This window comes from Schistocerca gregaria, chromosome X (genome assembly GCF_023897955.1).
Source record: "Schistocerca gregaria isolate iqSchGreg1 chromosome X, iqSchGreg1.2, whole genome shotgun sequence".
Lineage (NCBI taxonomy): Eukaryota > Metazoa > Arthropoda > Insecta > Orthoptera > Acrididae > Schistocerca > Schistocerca gregaria.
The window spans coordinates 291905286-291924867 of NC_064931.1; the positions used below are offsets into that span (position 1 = coordinate 291905286).

The window sequence follows — 19582 nt, forward strand, 5'->3', positions numbered from 1 at the left end:
CTAGTCACTTTCATCAGTTCAGTAGGAGGTCATACGCATTAAGAGACCAATGATTTCATGCTCACTGAGAATTGAACGCAAAAAAGCAACACATTCATATGTCAGTCATACAGCTCCAAATGCAGTTCATTGAGGCCATCAAATGTCAAGCAAGGCTGAGTTCCAAATTACAGCAAAGTTTCACCCAGCCAGCACCTCAGATGAGCAACAGCCAACAGCAGAAACTAAGTGAGTTAAGAAATATGCTCAATTCAGCCTGTAGACTAAAAAGGATTGTAAAACTCGCCTGTATGTACCTCTGGACTGTGTTTAGTGGTTTCTTTTGTATATCTGCATACACATACCTGTTTCTGTTTGTCACTTCCATTCCAACATGCAACTAAACCTAAGGGACCAATGAGAGACATAGAAACTCGATCTTTTCCATGATTTGCAGTATGAAATACCATATAGTTCTGCGTGTACACTATTCCAAATACAGTAGTGTGAGGGTCATGTGGCTGTTTGTTCTTGTAACTGGTTAATAATCTACATCTACATGATTACTCTGCAATTCACCTTTAAGTGACTGGCAGAGCATTCTTCGAACCACCTTAAGACTATTTCTTTGCCATTCCACACACACTTTTTTAGCTTGAGCCCATCGCCACCTCATTCCTTACACATGCTTGCAGGCCGGCGATGGATGACCTCAAATCCCGCACCACCTCTCAACTGGCCATGAGCTTGAAAGTAAGTATGTTGTGACCCACATCGGGTTACAACATATAAACTGATGTCAGATGTTGGATCCATTCTGAGGCAGATCAGGCAATATACAGGAAAGTTTTACAATTACTTTTTAGTGACAAACTTAACAGAGTATAATTCTCAACTTGCACAGTTTCTGGTGTTGCCTGCTGAGGCAATGGGTGGGTCAAACTTCACTGCTGGTTGGAACTCTGTCTTGCTTGACATTTGGTGACCTATATATTCTGCATTTGGAGCTGCTTGCTTACAGATTGTGCCCCACTTTTGTATTCAGTTCACAATCAGCGAGTGTGAAACCAATGGTTTCTTAACGTGTATGACCTCCTACTAAACTGGTGAAAGTGACTCCCACTGTCTCGCCATCTAAGTTACCAGGCTTTACTGTTAATACTCATACCTAGGCTTTTTTCCTGGCACCCCTTGACGAATCGGTTGGCTGTGCTTTTTTTCGAAAAAACCATTCTGGCACTTGCCTTAACTGATTTAGGTAAATTATGGAAAACCAAAATCTGGATGGCCAGTCATGGATTTGAGCTGTTTCTCTCCCAAGTCTGTGTATCATTGGTTTATTGATGCAGTTCTATGAAGTACAGTTACTACGACAGTGAAGTCTAGGGAGTCATACCATCCTCAAAATGATTTTCACAATCAGTGGATTGAATCTGTCTCTGCAACTCTCTATTATGCTTTGATGTTTTATTAATCAACATATAATATTATATTTTGATACTGTTACCAATACTTTCTGTTTCTGGCACTGGAAAGTCTGCCAATTGCAGTAAAGGAATGCCAAGATTGTAAATTTCTTGCTACAACACAGTAGTCACTGGAGTCTCCACCTAGCACGAGTTTCACAAATAATTAAATGAAATTAGGGCATGAACACGTGCTGTCACTTTCAGTTGTTAATAAGATTGATGCTTGTTAACAATGTTTGCTTGAGAAACCGCATTATTTAAAATAAATTTTATGCAATGTGTGCATCAGATAGAACAGTCCAAACCATATATTTTGAGATATAATAGAAGGGGACCAGAAAACTGGCAGGACTCTCCACCACTTGAGGATCTGAACACATTGGTAACAATTTCCAACCTTCCACAGTATGAAAATCATGAGCTGCATCTTGTTGCACCAAGTGCCACTATGATCTGTTTTCTTGTGGATCTCAAATACTTTTGATGTTAAATGCTTCTCCATAAAGCACAAGCAAAGGTAATGGAACAAAGCATGTGTGGAACACACAGCACGCCGTAAACTTGACGCACTATAAGCAGCTGCCGCCGTGTGGCAAGCATTGTCACTTTAGCCTCAGCATGCAAAATTTTGCTGCAGCACGCGATTTGGTTATCAATAAGTAAGCTTTTCATCAGAAGTGAGAAGAAGGAACCACACTGATATTTAAAACAGAGAACTGTATTCATCATTTGAAAGTGTGGAAATGGATTGCAAAATCTGATGAATGTCAATGGGGTTGGGTTGTTTGGGGGAAGAGACCAAACAGCAAGGTCATTGGTCTCATCGGATTAGGGAAGAAAGTCGGCCGTGCCCTTTCAAAGGAACCATCCCGGCATTTGCCTGGAGCGATTTAGGGAAATCGCAGAAAACCTAAATCAGGATGGCCAGACGCAGGATTGAACCGTCGTCCTCCCGAATGCAAGTCCAGTGTGCTAACCACTCCGCCACCTTGCTCAGTATGAATGTCAATGAAATAGTGAGAAATTTTTGTGAATGGCATAGCTGTTTGTACATGTGATATTCATATCATGTTTTTTCCAACTTTCAGACAAGTAAAGGGTAGTCACATGTCGACAGCTACCTCAAGTTGTCAACGTAACATGCTATTCAGAACTACAAAATGGATAAAATATTATGCAGTCATAAAACATGTTTATTTTAAAATGTAGGCTTATGACCAGATACAAAGTAAATTTAAGGGCGTTCATATGGATGCCAGCACACAAAACCATTCATAACTGAACAAATAAATTTAAAGTTCTTTGAACAAGCATAAAACTGAGTCAGGATGACAAACTGAGGTTCCGTTTGAAGAAAGAACTGATAATCAAGAAAGGACCCATTTGTGTTTGGTAATGGTGAAGCAGCAATATGCAAACAACCCCCCCCCCCCCCCACACACACACACACACAAGGGAATCATAATATTCTAATATTCAAATATCTTCCCTGTTGGAATAAGGAGGACTGCAGTCTTGCTAGGCCAATATACTGTAATCAGTTTAAGCAAGTAATAAATTATCTTGGTTTCTGCAACATACCCAGTTGCCCTACAGTTGTAAAGGGGTGGTAGGTGTTACACGATTGGCAGAACAGTAAAAAACAGCAAAAACATCCAAAAACAATGTGCATTTAACTGACTCCATACTGAAGGTGATTTATCAATAACTGCTGAAATATCATGTCAGTTGCAATTAAAGAATGAAAATGAAAGCAGGTATTCGGGAGACACCACTTTTTTGTTAATTTTGTCTAACAAATTCACTGCTACGATATATGAAAAGTCATCCAGAATTAAAAACTGTACCCAATCAGAATGTTTCCCCAGAAGCTTCATTTGTGCAGGTACCAAAGATATTATGCTTCAAAGGAGCATCACAGGTTATCTTAAGGAAAGGATGGCAGACCAGGAGATACCATTCTCAGTATTGACTGAATAGGAATGTCTCCCCTGTGCATCAACATCCAACGGTAATGGACACTGCTAAATGTATAGCCCAAAAAAAGTTATGAAAATTTTGGGGATATTTGCAATCAAAGTCTCTCTGTCAAAGGTTTCTAGAGGAGCAAATTAAATGTTACACTGAGTAATACTGGAATTGCTACAAGATCAGTTAGAGGAATGGGAGCAGAGTGCCATTTGTCATTCAGACTGACAGCCAGGGAACCACTGGTCCTGTCCATGAAGAGATCACCATTTCATCGAAGGTTTTGTCCTCAAAAGGCAGAAACAGTGATATGTCAGAATGTATCTACTGTCGACAAAAATACAGCTATCTTTCTTCTACAAAAACTAAGTTCGTCCACTGTTTTAAAAAAGCCATTTATCATAAAAGTTTGTTCTTTAATCTTTCCTTCATTTGGGGTAGAGAATAAAAATCTAGAGAGGGGCAACTGACTGGATCAGACATGTTACTCAAACAGACTTCAATTTGCTTAATGGATTTATCTTCCTCAAAGATTACACACACCTTCCTCTCTGCAGTGCAGTTCTGCAGGTATTCCTGGATGATTAGAGTTTGTGAGTTAGCAGTGCTGATCAGTTCTCACTTATTGAAACCCAAAGTTCATAAGACCTAAACCTCATCACTGCAGAGAGATTTATGGACAGCACTTTCCATTTACCAACACCAACAGGGCATGTGTAGGTTAGAAATGCTACAGAGCTGATGAATATTATCCTTCCTTTGTCTAAACAAAGGAACAGCCATAAATGGATCTCTCTATACTGAACTAAACATAACAATAAAAAATTAAAAGAGACAAAAAAAAATCAATGTGGCCCACGACAGAAATTTGAGAAACAATATCTGCATATCCACTTTGGATTTCAGAGAAGTAGTCAGAGGCTAAAAGGGACTACTACTCTCTTGAAGATTTCTTTCATAAGTGGACCCCAGATATTGTCACAAATATGTTCTGCCTACTGGATACTACCACGAGGTCATTCACTTGGGATGTTTATAACCAGTAAGTTCTTTATTACAAGAAATGTCTCTCATACCTGTCAAATGGATGGGTACAGATCAGAAACAGGCAATAGAACTAGCAAAATTGCCATGAATATCTGCATAAATAAAGATCATTACTCTTATGTGCATGAAGTGTATCGCGTACAAAACCACCTCAAGAGAATTTACTGTTAGGTGACTACAATACAAAGAACATTGTCGAATTTTACAAATCTGCTACTGGATAATGAAAAAAAATTTACTAAGCATACACTGTAAGATTGACTATTCACATACACAGATTAGAAACAATACCGATATGCTGGTAAGGGGAACAATATAATACAATAGTTGTTAGTAATGAAATAATTTTACTACCCCCCCCCCTCTCTCTCTCTCTCTCTCTCTCTCACACACACACACACACTCACACTCACACTCACCATGGGAGGAAGGGGTGGGTGTGTGGGTGTGTGTGTGTGTGAGAGAGAGAGAGAGAGAGAGAGAGAGAGAGAGAGAGAGAGAGTTCAAAAATGTTATCCTCCTCCTCGTGACTTAGATATTCTAAACAAATAATCAAAATATTACCAACCTTTAGGCCTTGTCCCACTCTCTGTGTTTCCTGAAATTTCAGCAGAATACCTGAAACATTAATCATTCATAAATCACTATAACCCTCATTAAACAATATCCTATACACCTAAAAAATGTTCCATGTGCACAGTTGCATAATAAGTTAAGTTTTAATTCTTTCACAAGAATTTCCAACCTTGTGTAATATCAATCTGCCATCAATAATGAATATTTTAATGTTAATAAGAAGACCATTTTGAGCACAATTTTATTGAAACAACTTGTTTAAATAAACAGACAAGAGAAAGAAACACACTTTAAATATTTAAAAGAACTTTGCTTGTGTTTGTATCATCACAGAGGGGCTGACAACCTAACAGTTCTCTCCTGTTAAAGCAGTCATACATTTGCCATTCATAGTATTTATGAACTGTAAACCAAAAGAGTGCATGACAAAGGCAAGCAGAGAAAAATTCTCTTTTGAATCATCATCAGGGGATGTTTGATAAATGAAGAAAACATTTTCTTAAAGCACTGGGATGGGGAGGGGGGTGGGGGTGTTTCTTGGGAGTTTGTTGTTGAGGGAAATGCATATGTGGGAGAGAGAAACAGAGTGAAGTGGTGAGTGCGAAGTCTGGATAAGGGAGGTGTAATGTTAAAAAGGCAGGACAGGTAGAAGTCAGATGGAGGGTGAAGAGGAGTCTGAATGGGAGGTGTGGATATTTAAGCCAATGAGGTTGAGAGTACAGCAATACTGTATACATAGTGTGCTGCAACTGATGTGCAGCATCCTGTGTGCAGATGGAAATTACAGTATTTCTGTCTACAGTAATGATGACTGATACACTATATCTGACTAAAAACTCTACCACCCAATTACTGAACATGCTGCACACCACAGGATCAATAATTTCAACAGCTGCTTCAGTACCCATGCCATTTAGTTTCCTACCTCCTCCCTTCCCTAACTTAACTATACACATGGTACCTATCATTTCAGCATAACTTTAATTCTTGCAATCCTTTGGGCCTTAAACCCCCCTGGTCCCCTTCTGAATCCCTTATTGTTTTCTTTTTTGGTTGTATTTTTTCCACACCACTGATCCTGGATCCAGACCTTTTATTTACCTTACCACCAGCATTCTTTTATGACTGCCACCTTTTCCAGTCAACATTTTGCTGAAGATATTGAGAGCCATCTGTCTTTCCTCTAATATCTTCCAATAACCTACCCCACCCCACCCCACTCCCTTACTGCCAGCTACACATGTGTGTGTGTGTGTGGGGGGGGGGGGGGGGGGGGAGGGGGAGTGGATGCAAGATTCAATTACAAAGATCAGTCACTCTGAAGCTAGTAAAGTCTCTGATGAACAGTGTATAGTAGTATAGTAGAAGCAGGTGAACTGAAGATATTCCACAATGTGCTGAGAAGAGAAGTGAATTCCAGCACCACTTCAAAACATCTAGAACCAACAGACATGCAGGATTACCATGAAAATGGACCACACAACAGTCCCTAACTCTGGTTACATGAATAAAATGTAATGTACAAGTGGACACAGTGCTGTGTGACTGAGTAAGACCAAATCCCAGCAGAAACTTGGCAGGGTGAGGGGTAGGTGGTATGGGGGTGGAGGGAGGGGAGGAGGATGGAGATGGAGAAGGAGAAGAAAGAAGAGCATGTAGTGAAGCAACAGTAAATCAATATTTTGTAAAGCAATGTAGATCCACAAAAACAAGGAAACTCAACACTTGGTAACTGTTTAACAGTGCAACCCTGTAGCCCATTTGCACAAGAGAAAGAAGCACTTAGATACTAGACTGGGAGAATGAGTTTATTGTGATCACCTGCCTGAAGAACAGAACAGGAGCACTTAATTTTTTTTTCATTTGTGGTGCACAGTTTAGCCTGATAACAAAAGTAGAGTTTAAAGAAGTGAAGTCGATTACAGTTAAAGAGGTACAAATAAAAGGAATTTCAGGTAATATTAACATTGCATGGAATTACCAAACTGTACTTGCAAGTAAACAGTTGTACCATAGCAAAGTAGCCTTTACACATTGTAAGATAGGATACTGTCCTGCCCCATGTTGGAATTCTAGTACTGGAGGGCTTCTTAATTCATCATAATAAGTGACCCTGTCAATGGCATGTTTTAAATGAGGGAATGTAACCTGCCATTACAAACAGAATGCAGGATCTCTCAGATGTTTGGAGTTGTACAATATATGGACAATGGCTGTAAAGCAAATGCTGGGATGCACAGCTGACACAAGCTGGAATCACAGTTACAAATTGAAGTGCCTAATGCAAGCTGAAAGAGTTATACATGAAGTACTCTCAAGAGAAGGCACATGGAGATAGCAAAAAATAATATACAACTATGCAATGCAGGCCCAGAGCTAAGCATGAAACAGTGACAATATACACTAGCACACCAGTACCTGCTGCACACACTAAAACAAGCAAAGAATTATCCATAGCAACAACAATGTGGCTTCATGCAGAAAAATCTTTTAGAGTCAATATCATGACCTCTACCTGAGGAGAAAGAGTAGAACAGAAGTGTGAAATACACCCAGGACTGTACTTGCCAGAAGAAACAGCATGTCTTGTTAATGGAGAAATATCACTATGGCTCTACATAGTGGGAGATGGATACTGCTTAAATATGGATGCAAGAAGAATTGGCTGCTGTTCAGAGACAGCTAGAAGCTACACTGGCTATCATGCACACTCTACAGACTTTAGGTTGATGGCCTGGATTGCACCAACTTCGGGCCACCTTTTGTGCTGACAACTCCCTGATGTCTTTATGCCTTCTGATATGCATATCCTGATCAGTCAGTCCTCAATCTGGATGAATGGTAAACAGTTATGAGTTCCTTATGCTCTGGGCAGAAAGCAAAAGTGCATACTGGCCACACAGCTGTCCTCTACACTTTAGTGACAGATACAAGGTGCTACCCAGTGTTGACACCAGATCTGAACCTGCAAAGAAATCTTTGTCTGCTAAGCCTGTGACTGCACTGCCTGCAAAGCCCTGACAAGCAGTGATGGTGGGTATGCTGGTCATTGGGAGCTCCAAAATTGGGGGAGTAATGAATCCTTTCAGGGAAATAGCTGTCAGGTTAGAAAAGAAGGTTAATACACAATTTGTGTGTTTATTTGAGAGGGATGTGTATCTGTGATGTGGAGAAAGCTCCGTTAACATTTACTGAACATATCAGGTGCAGCCAGCTGCAAACTGCAGGTCATGTTGGTAGGAATTACATCTGCACCCTGTGTTCACAGGCCATCCTCAATTGCTCTACATTGCTAGACGAACTGATGACTCCAAAAAGCATTGCTTTGCGGCAGTGTATCCAGAAGCAATTGCAGGCCCCCTTCTTGGAGTCAATTGGAGGGCTTGAAAGAGAGGCACAGTTAATTCTGTGATTATTTCTGATGTAGGTTTCTTTATGCTTTCAGATGGAGCATAGGAGTGCCCCTCTCAACACATCAGGTGTGTACTGCATGCAGGAAATAGGTATTTGGGTGGTAGAGTATGTGTGGCATGTATATGGGAAATTTTTCGGTTGGAGGATCCTCTCCGTAGGCTTGTTGTTGAATTATATGCCATAATTAGAGGGAGGAATAGTTCACCCACATTAATAACAAATAAAGGGCAATCACCCACATAGGCTTGACACTAGCACTGCCATGGTGTGTATGTAATGCTGTACAGAACTCTATACTACTCTATACTACCTAATGTTGTTATTAGGATTCCAAATGTGAAATATTTTGTGTGAAGATAAGCATACAGCCAAGTCTAAAATGGTAACTGGATGATTTTATAGACCATATGTCTTCAGAGACAATATTCTCAGAAAAACTTGGAAAATATTGTGCATAGATTTCCTGATAGTGTTATAGTGATGGGGACAGATTTCAATTACCCACCACTAGAATGGGAGACTAATATGATTAAAATGGATGTTAGGCACAGGAATTTGTGAGACTGTCCTGAATGTTCTTTCTGAAAATCACTTTTCACAGTTAGAGAACCAACTCCATGGTAGGAACATCCAAGATCTCTTGGTAACTAAGACAGCCCAACTTTTTAATTTCATTAAAGTAGGAAAGGAAATCAGTGACCATGAAGATTACCCGAGCACTCAAGACCAAACACTCATTAATGTGGATAAAAATGTGGAGCACAAATGGATAAAACTCCAAAGTACTGTACAATATGCTATAGACATGCATGTGCCAAACAAGTTTGTGAAGAAGGGAAAAAGACATCTTAGGAAGTTGCTACAAAAGCAAAGAGAGCTTCATCATAGATTTCAATTAAGTAATAATAGCATTGCTGACAAAGAATGACTAAAAAAAAAGTTGAAATGAGTCAAAAAGAGACCAATGCAAAAAGCATTTAATGAATGTGACACGAAAATTTCTTGGGAAGTACAATCACTGAATACCTGTGTTTACAATTTTGTCAGTTCATTGACTATTCAACAAGAAGTTCCTGAAAAGCCAGTGTGTTACAAGAAGCAGTAAATTGATAAAAGAGCATCTACACAGGCTCTCAGTAATTGTACTGTCACTGAAGTGTAGATAGAATCAAATTACTGAACTTTTCCAAAATTGTTTCACTGTGGAACATTGTACAACAGTTCCCCTTTTCAATCATTGCACAAATGCTGAAATGTCAGATATTTACGTAAATGATTGCAGAATAGAAAATAAAGTAGAATCACTCAACAGAGTAAAGGCAGCTAGCCCCAATGTCATACCTATACAATTATATACAGATTATGTAAAAGAACTGGCTTCCCTTCTAGTAGCTGTTCACTTTAAGCTGCTGGAGCAATGAAGCATTCTGAGCAATTAGAAAAACATGCAGTTCATTTCTGTTTTCAAACTGGGTTACTGGAAATATCCACTTAATTATAGATCTATGTGACTGATGTCAATCAGTTGTGGCATTATGAAACAAATTTAATACTGCCGTATGACCGCCTTACAGAACAAAAATTTAGTCTGTAGAAATGAACACAGATCATGCAGTCAGTTCTGTTCATTTATGAGATACAGACTGCAGACATAACATACTAAAACTACTTTGTGAGCATTACTAGTAGAACAAGAGTACACAATCAAATATGCAAATAATACTCATTTTTGTTAGTAAATCTGGGCATGTATTTGACAAACAACCTAATAATGATTGACATTCTGAACTACTACTGCTCACTGAATATGGAAATCAATTCATCACCTTTCAGTATATGTACACCACTGGGGACCCATACCACAACAGAATGCTGACATAATACTCTATGTTCTAGTGGTAAGAATTATTCTGAGATATGAAAGACCCTCCATAATGTCCCATGAGAAAGGAAGTTATTTATTCAACAAAACCACATATACCACATTTTAATGGCTACATGGGAACAGAATACATTCACAAACACACTGTGCAGTAAGGAATGGATCACTTGAAGGAACACATCGAGCACATGTCAAATTCCCACTGAGTTCAAACCATTCTATTTTAAATACTGCTTTTGTGCTCAATATTACATTGTGTATTACCTGAAAGCGCACATCTCAAGAGTCATTCTACATATGAAAATGCAACCCTTCAGTTGAATTGCAGACAAAACCTACTGAACAGCAATTCAGATATAGCTACACCAGATAACTAAAGAACCAACTGCATTGCTTACACCAGTTAGCACATGAGCACTTTCAAGACAGCAAGATTTTGAATGAAGAGTAGTATGAAGGAGGTAAACTCACAAAGTTATCCATGACAATCATTTTTGCAAATATGCTGCTCAAAATTAGCCAACAGGATAACATATGGGGCACAACTGCAACCAGAAGGTTATCCAGCTTTGCCACAGTTTACAGTCACAGTTGGACAGTAATGTAATTTGTACGTGATACCTGAAGAATGAGAATCGCTCCATTATGTGAAGAACAATGTCACTCCATGCTGTTCATTGACACAAGAAATCTATGCCTGTGTAGTTGATTTTAAGGCTATGGAACTAGAGTCTGCCTGCAGATGGAAGACTGACTTACTCAAAAACCAATAAATATCATTGCCATATATGGACAACTGACACAGCTGGAGAACAATCTCACTTTGACAAACTGAGAGCTAGTAGCACCATGTGACAGATCTGACACTTTCCGCATCACTGCCTAGAGGAGCTCACATCAACAGCACTGTCAGTTTTCAGCAGGAGCAGCAGTACCACTACTGGACAACACTGAAGCTTTCCTGTGCACTGCAGTCACCAGGGTCTTGCTTACACAACACCACATCTAGTAACCACCTACTGTTGACATTGCTCCTGCACCACTCACTGGTGTACAGGAAAGAGTTCATCCACAAGACACACGCCACAACCACCAGCATATCAGAAAGTCATTGCAAATTATGAGCTCACTGTGCTTGTGTCTAAGAAGGCTGTTGAGTGTCATCAACAAGACAATGGAAGAACAGCAATGTCAAGAAAACTTCACCAAGCAAAAATGAGCCCAAGATGTGAAAATGCATTATTAGACAATGATGCTTACCATACCGTCAGAAGCCGGCCAGAGTGGCTAAGTGGTTCTAGGCACTACAGTCTGGAACCGCGCGACCGCTACGGTCACAGGTTCGAATCCTGCCTCGGGCATGGATGTGTGTGTCGTCCTTAGGTTAGTTAGGTTTAAGTAGTTCTAAGTTCTACGGGTCTTATGACCTCAGCAGTTGAGTCCCATAGTGCTCAGAGCCATTTGAACCATACCATCAGAGCCATTTGCACCGTACCATCAGAGCAATAAAGCCACTACCTGTTACTTGTCTTTTGACATCGCCTGTAAGTCAACTTTTGAGTCTCTCAGTCTCTCACACTCACTTTCTTTGCTTTTCCCCATTATACATTTTATGTACTTGCATAATTTTACAGTACAAGAGTGTTTATGCTATCACCCTGAGTAGTAATTAAACCTTTGTTCCTCCTCTTTTAAAAATCTGTGTAGACCACTAATGCAAGGTGTAATTAATCAGGTGTTAAGCAACAGAGTGCTGAAAATTTTCCACTACAGTGGCGTGCACATCAAGACAGCAGGTGGTGCGGCAATGCACAGTGGCAAGGATCAGTGTACCACATGACACTCCCGTCGACAGAACCATTCTGCCACATCAGCCTGTATTGTGCACTTCCATGTGCACATAGAACTTTTATTGTTGATTTTGGTACAAGCCTGAGTATGGCGAGTCTGCATCTGTATCTCAGTGGTTAATGTGTCTGGTGGCTATGCTAAGGATCTGGGCTCAATTCCAAGTACTGCCATGGATTTTTCCTTGGTGGGGGAGAGCTGGTACAGGGTGCACTCAGTCTTGTGAGGCCAATTGAGGAGCTACTTGAATGAAAAGTAACAGCTCCAAGGTCAAGGAAGCTGACAACAGCTGGGAGAGTGGTGTGCTGACCCCCACACTACTCCATACCACATCAAGAGGATGACACGGCAGTCAGTTGGTCCCAACTGGTCCATCAGGACCACAGTACAGAGCTTTGCTTTTTCTCTGCTTTTGCATATGGTGATGTTACTTAGCCATTATAGTGTTCATTATGGGTGGCCTTAAGCAAACATGACATGTATTATGGTAATAAATGATGTAGTTTTATGAGTACATAAATTCTACAAGAGAGAGTCAGAAACAGTATCAGTGGCCCAGGACAGCACTTACCCCAGTGCTGCCAGTTGCCATGGTGGGCAACAGCTGAAGCATGTGCAGTAGAACAGAGACAAAGTGCACACAGACAACACTGCAAAGTATTCTCCACCTCTCTCTATGCAGAATGCATCACAGAGCACCCTTCTTGTGTGAACATCACTATAATGGTTGTCTGTACTGAATGCTAAAATTATCCTCCTCCCTGCAGTCTTACTTTTCGATTTCTTGCTGAAAGTTTGATGTCATCTACACCTGCATCTATCTGAGGCTCATCCATTTCCAACTGCATGAAAAGGTAAAACTTCTTTTTCCACATTTACCACAAAGCTGTAAGAAGAAGTCCTATGTCTACACCTTCTACTGCCTGTTATCACTTCCCACCTCTGTTTAACCTTCAGTCTCTTTAACATACCCAGATCTTTCCTACTCATACCGAGTTCAATCTGAAGGTCAACAGCTCTCCCTCCTGCTCCATTTTCTTCCTATCTCTATCATAAAATTGTTGAAGAGCCTCATTTACTTGCCCAGCTCCCATGTCACTACAGTCACCCCACTGGGGAAAAAAACTGAAGCATCCATTACACCATACTCTGGAAATTATAATTCCACTGGAAGTGCAGCTGTTTCCATTCATGGGAAATAATGATTTGAGAAGAATAAGTTAATTACATTAATGAGAAATAATTGCACATGCTTACAAAAATTTGGTCTTTATGCAATTCCATGTAAACAGATACTTTCACAGATTTACTGATCCAAACAAAACAAAAATCACAATTCTGTTTACAGAGGCAAAAGAAACAAAAATAGAACCATAATGCAAGTTTACAATCTTATCATATTTTCTCAAATAATATGTAACTAGTGAAGGTATATCATATCTTTTGATAGCATTACTTACACTGTCTGAGGCATGCACTGCTCTTTCAACAGAAATGATATCAGTTATTACCCATGTGAAAAAGGACCTACATAATAGTCTCCTACACAAAGCTTAATTCTCAGCCTCAAGCAACAAATCATTCTTTGTTTGAAAGAAAGTGGAAGGGTGTATCAGTTTTAAATATAGACTTTCAATAATCATGATTGAAATTGCTTGTCAAAAAGTGGACATGCTATTTTCTATGATGACATCCACTTTTCTACCACAATTTTTTTTACTTCACACAGCCTGAATTACACATCTACCCATGAAACATATGGTACCAAACTACTGGCAGAATCTTTGCTTGGCATAACTCATTCAGTCCACGGATTTTCTTCTGTTGAGTAACAGAAGCGTTAAGTTTTGTTGTTCCAACATAGATTTAATCATAATATTTTATTTCAGATTTCTCTTTGAAATTACATCCAGTGTAAATGTCACTCACCTCTCATCTTTGGAGTTGTCTACTTGCTTCACTGCTTCTTTGAGTTCAACAAGGGCCAAGTATGCAAACGTAAACTTTCCAACAGTCTCTCGTGGATCAATACAAGGGAAGTACCAATCAACTTCTCCATCATCTTCAGCAATATAAAGGCCATAGTAAGCAACATTGTCCCTGTTAACAGGAAAAGTATTAATTTCCTGCAAATAGTTTACATTAATCTCTATTTAAATTACTACCAATCTCCTTCATGTCACAATCTGCAATACAGGTTACATTACAGGTGCACCTATACATACATTTTTACTCCGCAAGCAACCTTATTGTATGTGGTGGAGTGCACTTTGTGTAACAACAGCACTTCCCCATTTAATGTTCCAGTTGCAAATGGTGTGCAGAAAGAACGACTATTGGTTAGCTTCTGTATGAGCTCAACTCTCTAATTTTTACCTTCATGGTCCTTTCGTGAGACGTGTACGAGAAGGCAATGTATTGGTTGATTCTACTAGGGATGGAAACTCTACAAACTTTTCCTGTATCACAGTACCATACCAAGCCACAACAAGAGCCAAAGCAAAATAGTGCAGACCAGTGATGAAGTGCAGTATCATGCAATATTTTGTTTTCTACATCCTAAAGGGAGCAATGCTCGAATAATCTATTCTGAGTTGGTTGAACTGTATGACAACAAAACACAATCATATGACACAATGGTTTGGTGGCATAAACACTTCTAGTGTGGTCAAACAAGTTCATTCGTTTGTTTGTTCATTCATTCATTCATTCATTCATCGGCTGGAGGGTTCAGGGACTAAACAGCAGAGTCGTCAGCCTCTCAGTCAAGAGGTAGTTAATCTGGTGCCAGTGATGACCATCAGAAATGTGATCAGATAATGAAAGTATGTTTGAGTGGCAAAATCAAGGCACTGAAGGCAATAGTGATGCCCGAGCTAAGAAATAATTTAAGTAGTAAAAATGTATGGACTGGGTAAGGAACAGCAGACAAGGGGTCTCCCACGGCTCATCTGTGTCAAGAGAAACCCCAACCGTATCCAACCACCTCACCAACCTGTTTAAGAGCAATGACAGTTAAAGAGTAAACAATGCCTTCTAGTGGTAATGGACATCACTTGATCTATCAATAATAAAACAAAGTGAGAGAAATGGTCAAGGCAGCCAGTGAGTGGGAACAGGTGAGTGATCCCTGCAACTCTGTATGCAACAGGCGCCATCTTTCTCACGACTATTCCAACCCCAATCCATTATAGTCAAGGCATTGAAGAAGGGAACACAACACACTATTCAACTAACTGCTACCCCTAAAATGGGAAACAGGCTGTGGCAGAAGGTGATACAAGAGTAAAAATGAGATGACAAAGACAGCTGGCAAAAGAGGTAGGATCAAGGGACCAAAAAAACTGGGACTGCACAATAATGTCCAAGCAGTGGGTACCAAAGTAGAGTTCTGGATCAAGATGGACCGAGGTATGACAGAAATGCATGACTCGTGTTTTGGCAGAGGAGAAATGGAAACCACAGAAAAGATTCCAACTGGAAAATGCAAAAGTTGCCAACATGTAGCATGGGGGTAACCAGTAGCCCATCGAGGGCAATGAGGAAGAGTGTAACAACTAAGCATGGAGCACTGCAGGATACCATTCTCTCAGATCCATGAGGAGCTAAGTGTAGTACCAACTCTAATCCAAAACAACCACTGTGATAAAAACTGATGAATAAAAATTGGTAGGCAGCCTCAAAACCCCAGTCATGACAGGTAAGTTAAATGTGATGGTACCAAGTGGTGGTGTATGCCTTATGTAGGTCAAAACAGCTGTCGGATTGCAGTTTCAATCCTAACCAGATGGTCAGTTAGGATTGTCCCTCCCGGAAATCACCATGATAGGCGGAGGAAAGGTCCCAAGATTCGATATAAGGAAGATTAGGATTTAATGTCCAGTTGTAAATGGGATCATTAGAGACTGAGTATTAGCTCAGATTGTTTTCTTAAGGATGGAGAAGGAACCTTTCCAAGGAACTGACCTGTCATTTGCCTGGTGTGATTCAGGGAAATCCCAGAAAACCTAACTCTGGATGGCCAGAGGTAGGTAGATTCAAGGACCTACCATAACCGATAAGTGACCTTCCTTTCAGGCAGTTTTCAGGGCACACTGGTGTGGCTAATCAATCAGTAGCTTTAAATGGAATGGACGCAGGGTTTTTACTTGGTTTAAAGATTGGGATGATAATACTATCTTGCCAATGCAAAAAAAAAGACATCTATAAATTCCTTTGAACGTATTGTTTATCCATTCGAAAGGTAACCAGTTAAGAAGAGTATGCCAGCATTGTTGCAAAGTGGGTCACAAGGCGTTCACCAAGATCAAAAACATCAGTAAAAAACCAATCTAAGGGAAAAGACTTGGAACAGTTGCTGACCTCTGATGGCCCAGAAGACTACAAAATTTTGTCTGCATCTGGGATGAAGAGATGTACAGTCCCAGGGAGGCGACATAGTATTCCTTCTTTCTGCATTTAATTAGATGTTGAGTGTTACTGTGAATTCTCTTGAAAGTGATCAGGGGAGTCCGTGAAGGATATCTCCTGAGATATTGCACAGCTCTTCAGCAATTCCAAATAGTTGTTTCCATGTCTTTGGTCCATTTTACAACCAGGCGCAACACATTTTTTAGCACATACTGTGTGAATTACTTCACAGATGATGACATCACCTGAGCACTAGCTGTCATTCATATTACAATCTACATCTACATGACTACTCTGCAATTCACATTTAAGTGCTTAGCAGAGGGTTCATCGAACCACAATCATACTATCTCCCTACTATTCCACTCCCGAACAGCGAGCGGGAAAAACGAACACCTAAACCTTTCTGTTCGAGCTCTGATTTCTCTTATTTTATTTTGATGATCATTCCTACCTATGTAGGTTGGGCTCCACAAAATATTTTCGCATTCGGAAGAGAAAGTTGGTGACTGAAATTTCGTAAAAAGGTCTCGCCGCGACGAAAAATGTCTTTGCTGTAATGACTTCCATCCCAACTCGCGTATCATATCTGCCACACTCTCTCCCCTATAACGCGATAATACAAAACGAGCTGCCCTTTTTTGCACCCTTTCGATGTCCTCCGTCAATCCCACCTGGTAAGGATCCCACACCGCGCAGCAATATTCTAACAGAGGACGAACGAGTGTAGTGTAAGCTGTCTCTTTAGTGGACTTGTTGCATCTTCTAAGTGTCCTGCCAATGAAACGCAACCTTTGGCTCGCCTTCCCGACAATATTATCTATGTGGTCCTTCCAACTGAAGTTGTTTGTAATTTTAACACCCAGGTACTTAGTTGAATTGACAGCCTTGAGAATTGTACTATTTATCGAGTAATCGAATTCCAACGGATTTCTTTTGGAACTCATGTGGATCATCTCACACTTTTCGTTATTTAGCGTCAACTGCCACCTGACACCATACAGCAATCTTTTCTAAATCGCTTTGCAGCTGATACTGGTCTTCGGATGACCTTACTAGACGGTAAATTACAGCATCATCTGCGAACAGTCTAAGAGAACTGCTCAGATTGTCACCCAGGTCATTTATATAGATCAGGAACAGTAGAGGTCCCAGGACGCTTCCCTGGGGAACACCTGATATCACTTCAGTTTTACTCGATGATTTGCTGTCTATTACTACGAACTGCGACCTTCCTGACAGGAAATCACGAATCCAGTCGCACAACTGAGACGATACCCCATAGCTCCGCAGCTTGATTAGAAGTCGCTTGTGAGGAACGGTGTTAAAAGCTTTCCGGAAATCTAGAAATACGGAATCAACTTGAGATCCCCTGTCGATAGCGGCCATTACTTCGTGCGAATAAAGAGCTAGCTGCGTTGCACAAGAGCGATGTTTTCTAAAGCCATGCTGATTACGTGTCAATAGATCGTTCCCTTCGAGGTGATTCATAATGTTTGAATACAGTATATGCTCCAAAACCCTACTGCAAACAGACGTCAATGATATAGGTCTGTAGTTAAATGGATTACTCCTACTACCCTTCTTGAACACTGGTGCGACCTGCGCAACTTTCCAATCTGTAGGTACAGATCTATCGGTAAGCGAGCGGTTGTATACGAGTGCTAAGTAGGGAGCTATAGTACCAGCGTAATCTGAAAGGAACCTAATCGGTATACAATCTGGACCTGAAGACTTGCCCGTATCAAGCGATTTGAGTTGCTTCGCAACCCCTAAGGTATCTACTTCTAAGAAACTCATGCTAGCAGATGTTCGTGTTTCAAATTCTGGAATATTCCATTCGTCTTCCCTGGTGAAAGAATTTCGGAAAACTGCGTTCAATAACTCCGCTTTAGCAGCACAGTCGTCGATAACAGTACCATCGGCACTGCGCAGCGAAGGTATTGACTGCGTCTTGCCGCTTGTGTACTTTACATACGACCAGAATTTCTTCGGATTTTCTACCAAATTTCGAGACAATGTTTCGTTGTGGAACCTATTAAAGGCATCTCGCATCGAAGTACGTGCCAAATTTCGCGCGTCTGTAAATTTTAGCCCATCTTCGGGATTTCGCGTTCTTCTGAACTTCGCATGCTTTTTCCGTTGCCTCTGCAACAGCGTTCAGACCTTTTTTGTGTACCACGGGGGATCCGTTCCATCTCTTACCAACTTATGAGGTATGAATATATCAATTGCTGTTGCTACTATATCTTTGAATTTGAGCCACATCTCGTCTACATTCACATAGTCAGTTCGGAAGGAATTATTTTGCGTTTGTTTCTGATGGATTTGGAAGAGATGGTATTGAGCCTAGCTACAATGACCTTGTGATCACTAATCCCTGTATCAGTCATGATGCTCTCTATCAGCTCTGGATTGTTTGTGGCCAAGAGGTCAAGTGTGTTTTCGCAACCATTTACAATTCGCGTGGGTTCGTGGACTAACTGCTCGAAATAATTTTCGGAGAATGCATTTAGGACAATCTCGGAAGACGTTTTCTGCCTACCACCGGTTTTGAACAAGTATTTTTGCCAACATACCGAGGGTAGGTTGAAGTCCCCACCAACTATAACCGCATGAGTGGGGTATTTATTTGTTACGAGACTCAAACTTTCTCTGAACTGTTCCGCAACTGTATCATCGGAGTCTGGGGGTCGGTAGAAGGAGCCAATTATTAACTTAATTCGGCTGTTAAGTATAACCTCCACCCATACCAATTCGCACGGAGTTTCTACTTCGACTTCACTACAAGATAAACCACTACTGACAGACACAAACACTCCACCACCAATTCTGCCTAATCTATCTTTCCTGAACACCGTCTGAGACTTCGTAAAAATTTCTGCAGAACTTATTTCAGGCTTTAGCCAGCTTTCTGTACCTATAACGATATCAGCTTCTGTGCTTTCTATTAGCGCTTGAAGCTCAGGGACTTTTCCAGCGCAACTAC

General features: G+C 40.5%; 1 protein-coding gene across 1 annotated transcript in view; it reads right to left on the bottom strand.

The window, feature by feature from the left end:
• Positions 1-19582, bottom strand: part of LOC126298032 (target of rapamycin complex 2 subunit MAPKAP1) — a 108434-nt gene that overhangs the window by 17099 nt on the left and 71753 nt on the right. Inside the window, exons 6-7 of the mRNA XM_049989353.1 lie at positions 14113-14283; positions 5032-5081 (exon numbers count right to left, since the gene is read on the bottom strand). Of these exons, the coding sequence (XP_049845310.1) occupies positions 5032-5081; positions 14113-14283 (221 nt within the window). The remainder of the gene's footprint in view (positions 1-5031; positions 5082-14112; positions 14284-19582) is intronic.